We start from the raw sequence: 17078 nt of genomic DNA on the forward strand, positions 1-17078 counted from the left end.
CAATCATGATAAGACAGTAGTATAAGTAAGCAGAGAATACTGATAAATACACTATTAACTTACGCTGGGGAGGCTGTGAGTCAAATGGCATCATCATTTTTGGTCTCATTCCTCGTCTTCCTGCCAGGGTAGACATGCTGTCCTCTGATTCATGCCCTAGTCAAAAAACACTGAAAGTTAGCCACAATCAGGTGTCTTGCACATTATATAACTACAGTAGTACATAGTAGTAGTATACAGCTATAGCTTCCTTTATGGGTAGCTCCATGGCACAGAGTAAAACCACACATTTACAGTGATGAATCAAACCACACATAGTGATGAATCAGATGTGTCTCAAAACATTTCTAAAACTCTGCTAAATTAGTAAAATAAAAACTGACAGTGATGCCTGATATCCCTTCTTGTCTGCACAAGGGTTTCCGTTTTCTTTTTACCCCAACTCTACCATCTCTAGGCGAACTGTCGCTAGACACAGATTATGCACCATGTTTGTTAGAGATTCTTTTTGAATAGGTGTCAGAGTACTGCCAAAACAACACAGTGTGTTGTAACATGTTGACAAACATCATTTAAATCAACAATATTCTGGCTCAAATTCAACTGAAATGAAGGCATACAGCCTAAGGTTATGAATTAAGTAGGAAAGAAACTCTAAGTGAGATCAAATGACCCTCTTCCCCAGCCCACTTTTTGCTATGGTGAGCCCATGCACTGTTTTATACATGACTCCCTTCTCTGCACCTCCCTTTCCAATAAACCCAGGAGCCTGGTACTGAACAGTCTTTACTCTTGAGGAAATGTTCTTGTAGAAAATCCATTTCACTGAAGCTGCTGTTTTTTAGTAAATACCAAACTAAAAGAAAAAAAAATCGAGGAATGAAAAGTAATGATTAAATCAAGAAGTACACAGAATGGCAACAAGTTATTTGCTAAATCCAAGTGATATTAGGTCATAAATCCCTTCTACTAAATATTTAGAATCCAAGGGCATTTTATTGGTCTTAAATCTCACCTCTGTAAGAGTTTCGTCTTTGATGGATATTGCTGTCCATAGAATTATCTACTGGCGTGATATCCTGGGAGTTGCGAGGGATTGGGGTATCAGTCATGATGGGGTTTGGGTCTGGGGATTTATCAATGGGTTTTAGCTCCAGTCTCTCATGATGGATCCAAAGGTCTGGAGGCTTGACATCCTTGGAGTTTCCTTTGTATTTATGAGATCCATTCACTGATTTGCAAGCAGCCCGTTTTCTGAGTTAAAAGAAAAGGACATGCGGGAAAAAAAAAAAAAACTAGTATTATATCTGCTCGGATATGAAAAATGAGCCTTCAAGTCATGGCCATAAAACGAAAATGTGGTAAAGGTAATTTCCAATTTGTTTCTGCAGATTAGTAGTACAACCTCTTAAATTGAAAGTTTCTCTCTGGATCTATTTTTGGGGGGTAACACAACGTTAGCAGTAAATTAAACAACCAGTTCTCAAAAATGGTAGCATTATAATAGGCCTGGAAATGACTTTGGTCAAATGTTTTATTACAGAAATAAATCTCCTTTTAAACAATCTTTCACTAGGTCTCCCCTACTCCATTTGGTTTCTCATCTTACTGATCTACATATTCCTGTATCTTTCCCTGTTTACTGTTGAAGTTTTGAACAGCGTGATACTATAAAGCAGGATAACACCCTTGAGGGAAATGTAAGTAGGGAGGGCATCAAAAGACAGTGACACTGATTGGACAGAGGCTCAAAAATTATATATATACACATAGATGCGAATGAATATGTGTGTGTGTGTGTATATATATATATACACAGCTTCTCGAGTTTGTCCAAACATATATATATATATATATATATATATATATATATACATATATATACACATACATATGTTCTAATAGGGTTAACAGCAACAGCCAGACAAAAAGGAATTCTTTGAGGGCAGGGAACATGTCTACTGAGTCTGTTGTACTTTCAAGCACATAATACAGTGTTCTGCCTATGGTAAATACTCAGTAAATACCGTTGATTATCCAGAAAAGAATCTGGAATGGAAAGAAATGTTATTTTCAAAGCTATCCATTGAAAATCTTCCACTGTAGCTAGTAAACAAGTCATTATTCAATCTACACTAGAGATCTCACAGTATTAGTTCTCAGTTCTTGAAAAATGATCAATTAATGGTATTTATTGAGAGTTCTTGAGAGCAGAGTACTGTATTAAGTGCTTCAGAGTGTACAATACAACAGAGATGGTAAACACACTCCCTGTCCACAAGGAGTTTACATTTTAGAGGGGGAAACAGATATTGAAATAAATTACAAATATGTACATAAGTGCAGTGGAGCTGAGGATGGGGTACGCATACAGATCCTTGTGTACAGGCGATACAGAAGGGAGAGGAAGTTAGGGGAAAAGAGGGCTCAAACAGAGACGTCCCCTTGGAGGAGATGTGTCCTGAATAAGGCTTTGAAGGTGGGGCAGGAGGTGGCCTGTTGAATAACAGTGGAGGGAGTTCCAGGCCAGAGGGAGGATGTGAGCAAGGGGTCAGTGGACAGAAAGACGAGACTGAGGTACAGTGAAGAGACTGGCATTGGAGGAGTGAAGTGTAAAGGTTGGGTATAGTAGACAATCAAAGTGGTAAGATAGGAGGGGATGAGTGACTGTTTTTAGCTTCTGTCTGATGAAGAGGTAGATGGGCAACGACTGGAGGATCTTGAAGTGGGGATGATGCTCAAGATAGCAGAAAGCAAAGATACATGTCCGAGGCAAGAGGATCAAAGAGAGGTACTTATGGCAATCCACAATAGAAAGAAAATCTCCAGCAGAATACAAGTTGGAAGGAGGTTTACTTTTGCTTAACTTCGAAGATAAATAAATTACTATTTCAGAAAGTACCTTCTTTACTGTAGCTTCCACAGATGTTCAAAACAATCTGTGGGCTTATAGAAATGTTCACAGTTCAGTGTCAGTTTTTTCTTCCCCTTTATCTCTAGGGATTGTCCCAAATCTACATCTCTTCCTCTGATCTCTCTCCCTTTCTCTGGGGTCACATCTCCTCCTGCCTTCACAACATCTCTACTTGGATGTCTTCTCGTCACCTCTAACTTAAAATGTCCAAAACAGACCCAAACCTTGACCTCTCCTGACTTTCCCATCACTGTAGATGGCACTACGATCCTTCCTGTCTCACAAGCCCGTAACCTTGGTGTCACCCTTGATTCCTCTCTGTCATTCAACCCACACATTCAATCCGTCACCAAATCCTGTTGGTCCCACCTTCACAATATCACTAAAATTCTCCCTTTACTTTCCATCTCCATGTTAATACAATCACTCATCCTATCCTGCCTAGATTACTGCATCAGCCTCCTTGCTGATCTCCCAACCTCCTGTCTCTCTCTGCTCCAGTCCATACTTGATTCCACTGCCCGGATCATCTTTCTACAAAAAGGCTCAGTATATGTCACCCCCATGCTCAAAAATCTCCAGTAGTTGCCTGACCACCTCCATATAAACAAAAACTCCTCACTATTGGCTTTAAAGCACTCCATCACCTTGCCCCCTCCTACCTCACCTTGCTTTTCATCTCTCCTTCTACAACCCAGCCTGCAAACTTTGCTCTTCTAGTGCTAAGCTTCTCACTGTGCTTCGATCTCGCCCGTCTCGCTGCCGACCCCTGTCACATCCTGTCTCTAGCCTGGAACATCCTCCCTCCTCAAACCCAACAGACAATTACTCTCCTCCCTCTTCGATGCCTTATTGAAGGCACAGTTCCTCTAAGAGCCCTTCCCAGACTAAGCCCCACTTTTCCTCATCTCCCACTCCCTTCTGCATTGCTCTGACTTGCTCCCTTTGCTCTTCTCCCACCTTCCAGCCCCACTACACTTATGTATATATCTGTAATTTTATTTAATTGTATTGATGTCTGTCTCCCCTCCTCTAGACTGTGAGCTTGTTGCACCGGGAGGGAATGTCACTGTTTATTGTTGTATTGTACTTTCCCAAGCGCTTAGTACAGCACTCTGCACACAGTAAGCACTTAATAAATACAACTGAATAAATATACTTACCAAATACAAAATTTCAGGGGAAAAAAAAGTAGTTGCCTACACCCACTGTCTCCATTTCTTCTCCAACTTTCTCCTTGACACCCTTCAATCTGGTTTCTACATGTATTCTCCAGGGAAATTGTCCTCTCTAAGGTCACCAATGATTTTCTTCTTGTCAAATCTGATGGCCTCTATTACATCCTAATCCTCCTCAACTTCTCAGCTGCCTTCAACACTACGGACTACTTCCTTCTCCTGGAAACTTTATCTAATCTTGGCTTCACTGACACTGCCCTCTCTTGGTTCTCTTCATCTCTCTGACTGCTCCTTTGCAGTTTCTTTCCCTGGCTCCTCTTCCAACTCCCATCCTCTAACAGGGCGGGGGGTGGGGGGTGTCCCTTGAGGTTCTATTCTGGGTTCTTTTCTATTCTTCATCTACACCCACACCCTTGGAGAACTCATTCACTTCCATGGCTTCAACTACCCTCTTTATGCAGATGTTTCCCAAATCAATCTCTCCAGCCCTGAGCTCTCTCCTTCTCTGCAGTCTTGCATTTTCTCCTGCCTTCAGAACATCTCTACTTAGATGTTCCATAGACACCCCAAACCTAACACGTTCAAAACAGAACACCTCATCTTCCCACCCAAAATCTGTCCTCCCCCTTACTCCAACACTGTTTACAGCACCACCATCCTCATGGTTTCACAAGCCTGTAACCGTGACATTATTCTTGATTCATTTCTCTCATTCAACCCAGATGTTCAAACTTTAACCGAATCCTATTAATTCCATTTTCACAGCATCACTAAAATCCATGCTTTCCTTTCTAACCAAACTGCTACTACACTGATCCAAGGACTTATAACCCACCCTGACTATTGCATCAGCCTCCTGCCTCTCCTCACTGAAGTCTACACTTCACTTCAAGTTACTTCTCTAAAAAAAATTCTCTCCACATCTCCTTGCTCCTCACGAACTCCAGTGGTTGCCCATACATCCAACTTCACATCAAAGAGAAACTCCTAACCTCCACAGCACACAATCACTCACTCCCCCCACATCTTACCTCATTGATTTCCTATTATAACCCAGCATGCACATTTTGCTGCTCTAACTCCAACCTACTCAATATACGTCAATCTTGTCTACCTCTCCACCTACCCCTTGCCCAAATCCTCCCTCTGGCTTGGAGTAGTTCCCTCCCCCTTAATATCCCACAGACCACCACTCGCCCCACCTTCAAAATCTTATTAAAATCTCATCTCCTCCAAGAGATCTTCCCTGATTAAGCCTTCTTTTCTTCTACCCCCACTCCTTCTGCATCATCTATTTGCTTGAATCTGTAATCTTTAAGCACTTGATAGTCACTCCACCCTTAGCACTTTAGTTCATATCCATAATTTATTTTAAACATTGTCTACCCCTCTAGACTGTAAGCTCTTTGTGGGCAGGGAACATGTCTACCAACTTTATTGTATTGTATCCTCCCATGTGCTTAGTACAGGTGCTCTGCACATAGTAAGAGCTCAATATATACCACTGATTGACTGATAGTAGTAAATATATAGAAATTAAAGATGAAAAATAAGTTGTACTTCAAAGTGGCATATTGAAAAGTAGAGGCAAAGGAAACAATCAATCAGTGGTATTTACTGAGCACTATTTGCAGAGCACTGTACTAAGTGCTTGGGAGAGTACAACAGAAAGAATTAGCAGACACTGTTCCCCGCCCACAAGAAGCCAGTAAGAGGATAATTCATTCATTCATTCATTCATTCATTCAATAGTATTTACTGAGCGCTTACTATGTGCAGAGCACTGTACTACACGCTTGGAATGTACAAATCAGTAACAGATAGAGACAGTCCCTGCCCTTTGACGGGCTTACAGTCTAATCGGGGGAGACAGACAAGAACAATGGCAATAAAAAGAATCAAGTGAAAGAGACATAGTGTTGGATTACTACCCAAACAGAATTTAGTCTACTTTTCCCAGATTTAGGCAGATAACTGAAACTGACAAAATTCTGAATGTTGGCAATACAGAGTGGCACTGAGGGTGGAGCGGAGGTGGTCGTGTAGTTAAGCTGTCAGCCAAAAGTGCTGCTCTTTTCCCTTTGGAAAAATGCCAGCAGCCCTACATGTCACCAGGCAAATACCCTAAAAATACATGAGGTACTCCAATCCTGGGAAAAGCAATGAAGAAAAGCTGCAAGCTGAATTCATTAACACCCTCAGCACCTCTCTGCCTCATTTCTTTAATCCCTGGGCAATGGATGCAGGCTATTTTGCAGGTTTACTTTTACGTTTATTTTCAGGATGCTCATCGAGCTGAATATTTTCAACTTTATAAATAGAAAATGATAACATTGGCAGGAACCCCTCAGAACTTAAATACAACATGAGCAAATAATGTGAATATTTCTCTAAATACATCTACTTATCTTATACACATTACCTCAGCAGTCAGCAGAAGTACAAAAATAGTTAAATCAAGACTAAATAAAATGATTTTATTCTTAAAATAATAAAGAATGATGAATTTGTAACCTTTACCCTTCTAGTTTACAAATATCGAATGCTTTCCCTAAAAGTGCTTTGGTAGAATTTCCAACAAATTAACCAGAGCAAAACTCTGATGAAGGTTCAAACACCCAACTCATTATCTCCATTTTAGAGCTTGACCATGAGATAACAACATCAAAGAACACTTCAGAAAAGCATTTGGAGGTAGCATCTTTTCAGAATGTAACTACTGAACACTGTGTAAGTAAATAATGAATACACATATCTACACAGGTCACATTCAGATTCCCTCCCTTATTCATTTATTGGTAGCATTTTGATATATGTACCAATGCATTCACAATATTTTAACTTGTTTCAACTTGTATAATAAGCACCTTAAAACTGTAGTTACAGTATTATAATTATTATTATGGCATTTGTTACACACTTGCTATGTGCCAAGCACTGTTCTAAGCTGGGGTAGATACAAGGTAATCAGTTCGTCTCACATGGGGCTCACAGTCTTAATCCCCATTTTACAAATGATCTAACTGAGGCACAGAGAAGTTTAGTGGCTTGCCCAAGGTCCCTTCTACCACAGCAGAAGTTCACTGAAATGAAACCACTTTAAATGAAACCGTCACTTCTTCAAAGCAGATCTAAGTCTTCTAGAAAAGAATAGGGTTTTTTTTAAAACTGAAATTTTTTATTACGAATTTACTGGGGCAATGTTTATGGACAAAAATATATTTGTGCAAGTATATAACAGTCCTGAATAAGGGAGATTTCTTGCTGGGTGAAAACATTAGCGGGGGAATAAGGGGAGTGGGGTTCTGTTTTATCTTCTAATGGCTGCGTTGGTTTCCAAACTAAGGTTGGGTTTGAACCCACCCTAGCTCCACTCCAGCACGTGCTCTGGATGAGAACTCAGTCAGTATCCTGCACAGTAAGTGCTGAACAGCTGAAGCAGTATGGCCTTGGGGAAAGATTACGTGCCTGGCAGAGAACCTGGGTTCTAACCTGAGCTCCTCCACTTATCTGCTGTGTGACCTCGGGCAAGTAACTTAACTTCTTGGTGCCTCAGTTCCTGCACCTACAAAATGTTCTCCCCCTTATGTAGACTGTGAGCCCCATGTGGGACTTTTATTTTTTATCTACTCCAGTGCTTAGTATGTTTGGCACATAGTAAGCGTTTAACAAATTCCATGATTATTATAATTCCAAAATTCTTTGGCTTCACCAAATACACACATTTACTGAAGTAGAGTCCACTGGGTAAAATTATAAAGTTAAGAAACCAAATTCTGCATCTAGAGAGTCTTACTTTTTCTGGTGAGAGGTGGTACGACGAGTACAGAAGACAGCCACAATCACGACCACCACAATAGTGATGACGCCAACAGAAACTATAATGACTAGAAGCATATTGCTATCTAGAGGTGAGGTGGGACTCCCATGGGGGCTATTATTACCTGTTGAAAAAAAACAGCGCATTTGTTCATGCATTAAGGGATCCAGAATATGTATCACAAGCCAAAGAATGGTACTTTTCCAAAAAGTTAACAAAAATTTCTTATAAATTCAAAAATAATGGGTGAAGAGTGCTCCTTCTGATGAAAAAATATTTTAACAGGATATTATTATCCAAATAAGAGCCAATGTAACACTGTAAATTTAAAGATGGGAATTCTTTACCAAAGCTGGTTTTTCTTTTACTGGACCTTTCAATTCAAATTCGAACACAAGTTCCAAAATTTACACCACGCACTGCAGTAGCTAATCTTCTTCCTATACCTCTTCTCTGCCCTCCACTTCCAGAAAATGATGCCAAGGAGGGTTACATAGCTTTCTCAAGGTCACACAACGGTTGTGTCCAAGGCATATGCTAGCTAGTACTTCTGGGGGCCTACTAAAATCAGGAAAAGTGTTCTGCATGCATATTCTCCTCTCCTACCCCAGAAACAAGGGAGCAGTTCCCCTGATTCAATGCACCCCCATCTTTCATTCCTCACATTCACTTGTGGGTTTCTGAGTTAGGGAGATTACCACTCACTGCAGCCAATTATCAAGGCCCATGTGGAAGCTTGCTGAGGCTTCCTGGGGAGTCCCACTCTGCCACTAAATCACATGATTTTACCCATCACATCCTCTTCAATATTTGGGAGTGGAGTTCATTTCTAACCTCTTTCCTTCTGGGACTGCACAACACAAGCCATATGATTGCTTTGCTTAAGCATGGCAACCAACCTACTACTGTTCAAATTTTGTGGTTTGAGACAAAAATTATATTTCCCACTGAACAGCTACTCCTCCTTCACTTTTATAATGAAAAAACAATTTTAGCAGCTTGTAAATCAGAATTATTTAGAGTCATGCCATAGGAACAGAATCATTTTCCAAACCCAGCATCTTTATAAATATGCATTACCATATCATCAACTAAGGAACAGGAAGTTTAAGTTCTATCAGGGATTTCAAAAGAAAAGTAGAAATTGTAAGAATAGTACACGCACTATTGTTTTATATTACTTATATCTTAGGACTTGGAATATTAATTACATCTAGGCAGTTCCACAATTGTATCACCAGATGCTCAACATAACTACTCCAAATGATCTATTAAAATGCAAATGAAATCAGCCTGTCCCCTAAATCTGACATTCCCACAGTATTCAAAATTCTTATTCATCTGAGCCTCTGAATACCATTTGAAAGATATTTTAAAAGTCAAAAAGAATGTTGTCGAATTATAAATTTCCATTCCATTTAGCTTGCTTGAAATTATATATTCATTTTTTCCAAAATGCATATCGAACACAAACATATCTTATTTAAATTTAATTGACAATCAAAATTCCACACACCAGATGTTAACTGGCTCAAATTGAGGCGTTTAGATTGTACACTTCTATATGCACTACATTACAAATGAGCAACCTGGGAGAGAGCTTGGTTTACAAAGTATCAATATGTAGCCTAAAAAGCAATGTTTTACTTGGCCTGGTTTAGCACATATGAATCTACAGAACAACAAACATTTATGAATCTGCATTTCCCAAATTTTAATTAGGGTTTGGGAAAAAGTCAAAATGTAGTCAGAAGCACTGGGCCACTGGTCTGGATTCCCAAACCTGTATTAGTTTAAGCTTGCTTGGTATAACATTAAACAGCAACACAGAGTTGAAAGTATGGCGTCAAAGTCACAGAAAGACCATTTTACACCGATAAAAATTTATGGCAACAAGATATGGTTGAAGAAAACGAGAATTTGCACTAATCCATTCTTACTCCACATATGCACACAGAACACTAGTCCTTTAATTTTAATTTAAGATATAGGCTTTGGCTTTGGTACATTTTAGGATTTTTAAAAGCAAAAACAGCTAGAACATTTTTCATGAAAAGCAGTGTGTCCCAGTGGAAAGAGCACAGGCTAGGAGTCAGAGGACCTGGGTTCTAATCCTAGTTCTACCACTTTATTGTGGGCAGGGAAAATATGTTATACTGTTATACCTTACTCTCCCAAGCATTTAGTACAGTGCTCTGCATACTGTAAGTGCTCCATAAATACACTGGCTGTCCTTCCTGCTGTATGAACTTGGGCAAATCACTTCACTTCTCTGTGCCTAAGTTTCGTCATTTGTAAAATGGGAATTAAGTACCTGTTCTCCCTCCTCTCTTGGACTGTGTGCCTCATCTGACATAGGGACTAAATTGTGACCTGATTATCTTGCATTTACCCCAGGCAATAAATCAATCAATCAATGGTATTTATTGAGTGCTTGCTATGTGCCAAGCACTGTTCTAAGCGCTAAAGTGCTCTGCACCAGTAAGTGCTGGAGTGCTTAGATTGGTGCTTGGGACATAGTAAGCACTTAAATACCATTATTATTACTAAGCACTTTGGAAAGTACAATATAACAGAGTTAGTAGCATGCTCCCTGCCCACAATGAGCTTCCAAATATCACAATTACTATTATAGGGCTTTTTAGCTGGAAGGTTAGGACATTTTCAAATAATAATTACGGTATTTGTTAAGTGCTTACTATGTGCCAAACATTGTTCTAAGCACTGGGGTAGATACAGGTAATAATAATGTTGGTATTTGTTAAGCGCTTACTATGTGCAGAACACTGTTCTAAGCGCTGGGGGAGACACAGGGGAATCAGGTTGTCCCACGTAGGGCTCACAGTCTTAATCCCCATTTTACAGATGAGGTAACTGAGGCACAGAGAAGTTAAGTGACTTGCCCACAGTCACACAGCTGACAAGTGGCAGAGCCAGGATTCGAACCCATGACCTCTGACTCCAAAGTCCGTGCTCTTTCCACTGAGCCACGCTGCTTCTCCAGCAATCAGGTAATTGCTGATTCCAGGTAATCAGGCTGTCCCATGTGGGGCTCACAGTCTTAATCCCCATTTTACAGATGAGGTAATTGAGGCACAGAGAAATTGAGTGGCTTGCCTAAGGTCACACAGCAGACAAGTGGCAGAGTGCGATTATAACCCATGTCCTCTGAAGTGACTAGAGCCTCTCACTCCTGTCTCGGGGAGCCATTTCAAAATATTAGGGGTGGAAATTGCAAGTCAAGATAAAAAAAAGCAGGCCATCGGCTTTGAAGAGCTTTCCTCATAGATTTCACATAGATTTCATACCAACAAAGGCAGAGTTACCTCATTTTTAAGAGCAACATTATTTTGAACTGAATCCCTTCTAGAGACAGTGAATCAAAACCTCAATCACAAAGATGATTTGACAAGCAATTTAATATGAGGGGTGATGCTTGATATTTGAGGAAAAAGCTTCTTCTAAATGCACATGAATGGATTATAACAATTAACCTTTTTTTTTGCCTAGCTCAAAGTGAGGGCATTTGAAAACACAAACTCACTAAGGAAGGAAAATGGACTGTGTACAGAAAATAACAATATCACCCAAACCCAAAGTGAAGGTAAGTTTCATGATCATCCTAGCTGTAAGTGGAAATGATTTGGGGAAGACATTACCGCCCATTGGTGTTTTGTAGTCTGTATCAGGTAGTCGATTTCCTTTTCCTGCAGATCCTGAAGCTGAAGAAAAAAACACATAAACCCATCAATGATTAACAGTCATATTTAAATGATTCCCATTTTAAGCCATTCTAAAAATTGCTTTTTCCAAGGAAAATCAGGCACATCCAAAGTAATTGAAAAAAGGTAATTCTGCACCTGCCAGACAGCTTTATATTTCTCTACATAAGGAGGCAATGGGCAGATTTCTCTGGGCAGTAAGGTAGCGTTTGGCAATTTAATTTAGATTTTCTGGAAAGACTATTGCATTGTCAGCATCCTGCTTCCCAGGCCCTAAAGTTGCTCTGAAACATATTCAACCGAGGACTTAAAATAAACAGGGTTAGAAAAAGGTAGAATCACATAAACAAATAGGGAAAAGGAAAGAGACCTCATTTTTGCCCTCTTTCTGGCACTTTCTGTCCTTGTCTTCACTCTTCTAGCACTTGTCAGTGAGAAAACAGGAGGGGAAGGATTAGGAAGGAGTGAAATGGCCTCAGCTACAAGAGTTCACTTTATTTGACTGCAATTCTAAGGTATATATTAGAATTCCTTTTTGAAAAATGCTTAGAATGGCCTAAAATCTTTGGTTTGCCAAACATAAAATATGTTCAGGACAATACTAACAAAAGTAAATAATGAAAGCAGATGCCACCTAGATGAATACTTTGAAGATGTGTGTCCATTTCCAAGAAACTTTACCATAATTTATCTAATTCCGCAGAGTTCTGATTTCGACACAACTCCGATTCCTTTACTCTACATTTTCCAGTACAAATCAAGTCTAATTTAGCCATGAGCAAGAAGACAGGGGAAGTCAGTTTCAAAGCCTCTGTGAGTAAAGGTTCTAAGTCAATAGAAAATCAAAAATCAATTCACATAATGAAGAAACAAGAGTTTATGCTAACGTTTATTGTGAGACTGTCTGGAGTGCACTAAAGCAATCAGTCTTTGGTGAGAGGTGTGTGATTTCAAAACATCCAATCAGTGGTCCAGTAAAAGGGGGATAAGGGAGTTGTAGGGATAGAATGGGGAAGCTCCATTTCTCAGTATACAAAGGGGCTGGCATTACATTTCCCAGAAGAGAAGGGGAGGCTCTGGGTGGAACCAAGCTCTCAGAGTGCTTTTGGAGGGATGGGGCCAAGTCTCACCCAAGTCTCTTTTGGTTGTGACTTTGCTGAGGGCAGGATCTCCTGGGTTTTCTGCTCCTGCCATGGCCACCAAGCCTTCCTCGTAACTGTTTACTGTAATCAGTACTTGTGGGGAAATAGGCCAAAGAAATATGTATCTCTATGGTGCAAATTGTTTGAAAGTACTCTCAGACAGGTTCAAAGAATGGCTCATGCCTTTTCAAAGGACTCAGGCAGCAGAGATCCCTCTCGAATTCTGATCAGGCTTCACCTTTCCTTTATTTCCTTTGAATGTCCAGATTGGCGGAGGGCTGTGCCCTTTACTTTTCATTTAGGTTATTTTAGCAAGACAGTCCCATCAATTAAATGAGTCTAACATTTATCCCTGAAGATTTCCCAAGGGATGAATTTTAATTTATGCCACTTCAAGGCCTTGTCTCAGCAAACTTAATTCTTTGTGATTAGCAGGACATGTAGGATTAACCGTACCTACACAACCCAGAAAACAAAGAATTATTTGGTGGCTTTTAATTAATCAATCAATAGTATTTACTGAACACTTACTCTGTGAAGGTCACTGTACTAAGTGCTCAGGAGAGCCAACTCCAAAGCAGATTCAGTGCCGGCTCAAGAAAAAAAGTCCCAGGATATGCTAAAACAAAAATGAACTTACCTATAAAGTTTACACAACTCATCTCCTCTATCTCTAAATTATCTTAATGTCTATCTGTCTCCACTCAACTGTCAGCTCCCTGCAGGCAGGGATTATGCCTACCAACTCTATTGCATTGTACTTTCCCAAGCACTTAATACAGTATTCTGCATACAGTAAGCACTCAAATTCTATTGATAAGTTGATTACTATAAATCCTTTATTATACAGTCTCTCGCAAAAACTACTTGCAAAATAATTGATAGCTTTGAAAACTATAAAAAACTGTCTAAAGTAGTCAAATTTGTTGGGGATAGTCTTATTATATATGCATATCTGCTGTGGAATACACTTTTCAATGATACTGGATGTTATATGAAGTGTCTTCATTTTCACAGATTGATCAGAAGAAAAGTTCCAAGAATCCAGAGATGGTTCAAATAGAAGATTTAACCAAGGAAGAAGGTACACTGCAAGTAACATACAAATGACAGCTGGATGGGGATTCTAAAAACACTTCAACTCCACTGCCTAAAGTGAATGAAAGCCTTTCAATAGGAATTAAAGCAGCAATCTCTTGCTTGGGTATTACATTCCTCCAGACTTTCCCACTGTTTAATACTACCATCTGCCCTATCCCAGAGGCCTGCCACCTACGGTACATTCCTTGACTCCTCACTGTCCTTCAGCCTCGACAATCATTTAACTAATAAGTCTTGCTGGTTTGTTCTCCTCAACGTTTCCCAGATCCACCTCTTCCTCTCCCCACAAACTGCTACCCTCCTGGTCCAAGATCTTGTTACATCACTGTTAGGCTTAAGTATCAGTCTCCTCTAAGGTTTCCTTCCCCCTGATATCTCTGCCACAAGCTGTGGCCGGGATCATCCTCAAAATTGGCTACCCCTTCTTCCTTCAAATTCTGACCATTGGTTTCAAGGTTCTGAACTTCCCTACCCACCTAACAGTCTAACAGACTAATAATAATAATAATGTTGGGATTTGTTAAGTGCTTACTATGTGCAGGGCACTGTTCTAAGCGCTGGGGGAGATAGAGGGTCATCAGGTCGTCCCACGTGAAGCTCACAGTTAATTCCCATTTTACAGATGAGGGAACTGAGGCACAGAGAAGTGAAGTGACTCACCCACAGTCACACAGCTGACAAGTGGCAGAGCCGGGAGTCGAACCCATGACCTCTGACTCCGAAGCCCAGGCTCTTTCCACTGAGCCACACTGCTTCCCCGATCTACAGATCTCTCCACTTCAAAGTTATCCTAAAATCCCATCCACTCGGGAAAGCCTTCCCTAATTAATTCATAACACCCCATTTATGGCAAACCAGTGCTATCCACAACTCATATTCCTATTCTCAGCACTCATGTGCACTTGTACATGTGTACATTAACTATTTCAATGCAATACATTTGTGCTGTTTTCTGATATATCTTTTCCCTCTTTCTCCTTCATAATTGGTAAATACTCTTTGTCTGCCTACCCGTTCCTACTTAAATCACTAGGGAGGCAGCAGTGATTTGTCTTATACCTGTTATACACACACAAGCACTTAGGAGAGTACTTGTACTCTACTTCATCTCTGTCTCCTCCTCTAGACTGTAAGCTTGTTAGCTATGTCTGCTGTCATCGACAGGGCTGGAGCAGTGGCTCCAGGGATACAATTGTCCATAAATTCATGGACAGTCCATAAAAGGGAGCTAAAATTGGTCGTATGTCCATAAAAAGCCTGTAACAATATTTCAATAACCATATATATTGCAGAGGCTCAATACTGCTCAAGTTCTTGTGGCAGCAGCTCTGAATTTATGAAAGGAATGCATGGAATTTATTGCTTCGGTGAGACAATGAGAGAAGTTAATCTCCATCGCATATATACCCATAATGTGAGCCTCTTTACATACAAATTGGAAAAACAGTGAAAGAAATATTGAACTACTGAAACTTCAAATACATTCAAATCTCTAAATCTGGTTTTTCTGTAGTCAAACACTAAACATTTTACTTCTGTTCCCCAAATTACAAGCCTATTACCTTGAATGAAGATATGACTCCATGAACTAGTCCAAAGTATAACCCGACACATCAAAACTGGGGGTTGCACTGTAGACATGACCATGTGAAGGGGACATGTGATGGCCTTTTATGCTGAAGGCCTTTTGGTTAGATACATCCGTGTTTCAAAATGTTCACCCATCATGATAACAATATAAAGTGGTATGTATGAGAGCTTTCTCTGTGCAGAGTACCATACTAAGTGCATGGGAGAGTACAATTCAACAAAATTAGCAAACATGTTCCCTGCCCATAACAAGCTTAAAGCTTAAAGGCAGGCTTACAGTCTAGAGACAAGCGTACATAATTACAATTGTCAGGATCATATATTTTTTCACTTGCCCCCTAGAGTGGCTGCTGTTATTCATTGAAATAATCTACTATTTTAGATTATTTGGGATTCTCTTTCACCATTCCTCCCCCTCCCTACCACTCAGAGGTAGCATGGCATAGAGGATAGAGCACGGGCCTGGGAGTCCAAAGGTCATGGGTTCTAAACCCATTTCCACCACTGGTCTGCTGTGTGACTTTGGGCAAATCATTTCACTTCTCTGTGCCTCAGATACCTCATCTGTAATTTGGGGACCGAGACTATCAGCCCCATGTGGGACAGAGACTGTGTCCAACCCAATTAGCTTGTATCCAACCCAGCGCTTAGTGCCTGGAACATAGTAAGCACTTAACAAATACCACAATTTTTATTACTATTACTCTTTATGAGAGAACTGTCTGTATCCAGGAACAGTAATCACAGTAGGATACTGCCCCTCTGAATTCCCCATCCTAGCTTTGGGGTGGGAAAATGAATTATTGTAGGCAATACCATTATCCAGTGTACCATTCTTATGTTTTTTTCAAAACTTAATGTAGGAAATTTTTAAACTACCTTTAACTATTTATTAAATGTTGTTGTTATTATCTGTTATATGCATACTATGTGCCAAACACTGAACTAAACACTGGGACAGATACAAGATATCAGGCAGGACAAAGTCTCTGTCTCATATGGGGTTCACAGTCTGAGTAGGAAGGAGTAAATTTAATTCCCATTACAAATGAGGAAACTGAGGCATGAAGAAGTTAACTGTCTTGTCCAAGGTCATCCAGCAGGCAAGAGGAACTATGATTGGAACTCAGGTCCTCCTACGCCCAGGCTTTTGCTCTTTGCAGTTGACCGAGATGCCTCTCATATACTGTGGAAATAATGTAACATTTCCATATTGACTTGAATAATTGCCTTGCTTTTTCCCTACACAAAAAGAGGTTAGGGGGCGTGGGGTGGGAGGGTCTGAAAAATTAAGTTCAAAAAACAGGAGCATGAAATGAAAAAGGAGGGGAGAAAAAAGAGAAGAGTAAGAGAGCACTCAAGCCTTCTTCAATAAATTAGCCCTCACAGCTCATCTCCTCCCCGACACCCCCGGTCCCCGCTTCTCTTCTTCCTCAGCAACAAAATGCCCTCCCCCAGGAGTAAAGCAGCTCTCTGGCATGACTGCATTCTGGTCCTTCTCCTCCTACCCTGACTTGCATTGTTACCACTATTTGCAATGTGGTACAAAAACAGTCTTGCATTGGCTCAATATCAGGGTGGTAAATGGGGGCAATTATGTGAGTATATACC

At 40.2% G+C, this 17078-nt stretch overlaps 1 protein-coding gene across 5 annotated transcripts in view; it reads right to left on the reverse strand.

Moving 5' to 3' along the window:
- NEO1 (neogenin 1) overlaps window positions 1-17078 on the reverse strand; it is a 270466-nt gene that overhangs the window by 14121 nt on the left and 239267 nt on the right. For all 5 annotated transcript variants that reach the window (XM_029065166.2, XM_029065167.2, XM_029065164.2 and 2 more), the window contains 4 exons: window positions 11572-11634; window positions 7889-8036; window positions 1016-1254; window positions 64-156 (listed from right to left, as the gene is read on the reverse strand). In XM_029065166.2, the coding sequence (XP_028920999.1) occupies window positions 64-156; window positions 1016-1254; window positions 7889-8036; window positions 11572-11634 (543 nt within the window). The remainder of the gene's footprint in view (window positions 1-63; window positions 157-1015; window positions 1255-7888; window positions 8037-11571; window positions 11635-17078) is intronic.

This window comes from Ornithorhynchus anatinus, chromosome 5 (genome assembly GCF_004115215.2).
Source record: "Ornithorhynchus anatinus isolate Pmale09 chromosome 5, mOrnAna1.pri.v4, whole genome shotgun sequence".
NCBI classification, from domain to species: Eukaryota; Metazoa; Chordata; class Mammalia; order Monotremata; family Ornithorhynchidae; genus Ornithorhynchus; species Ornithorhynchus anatinus.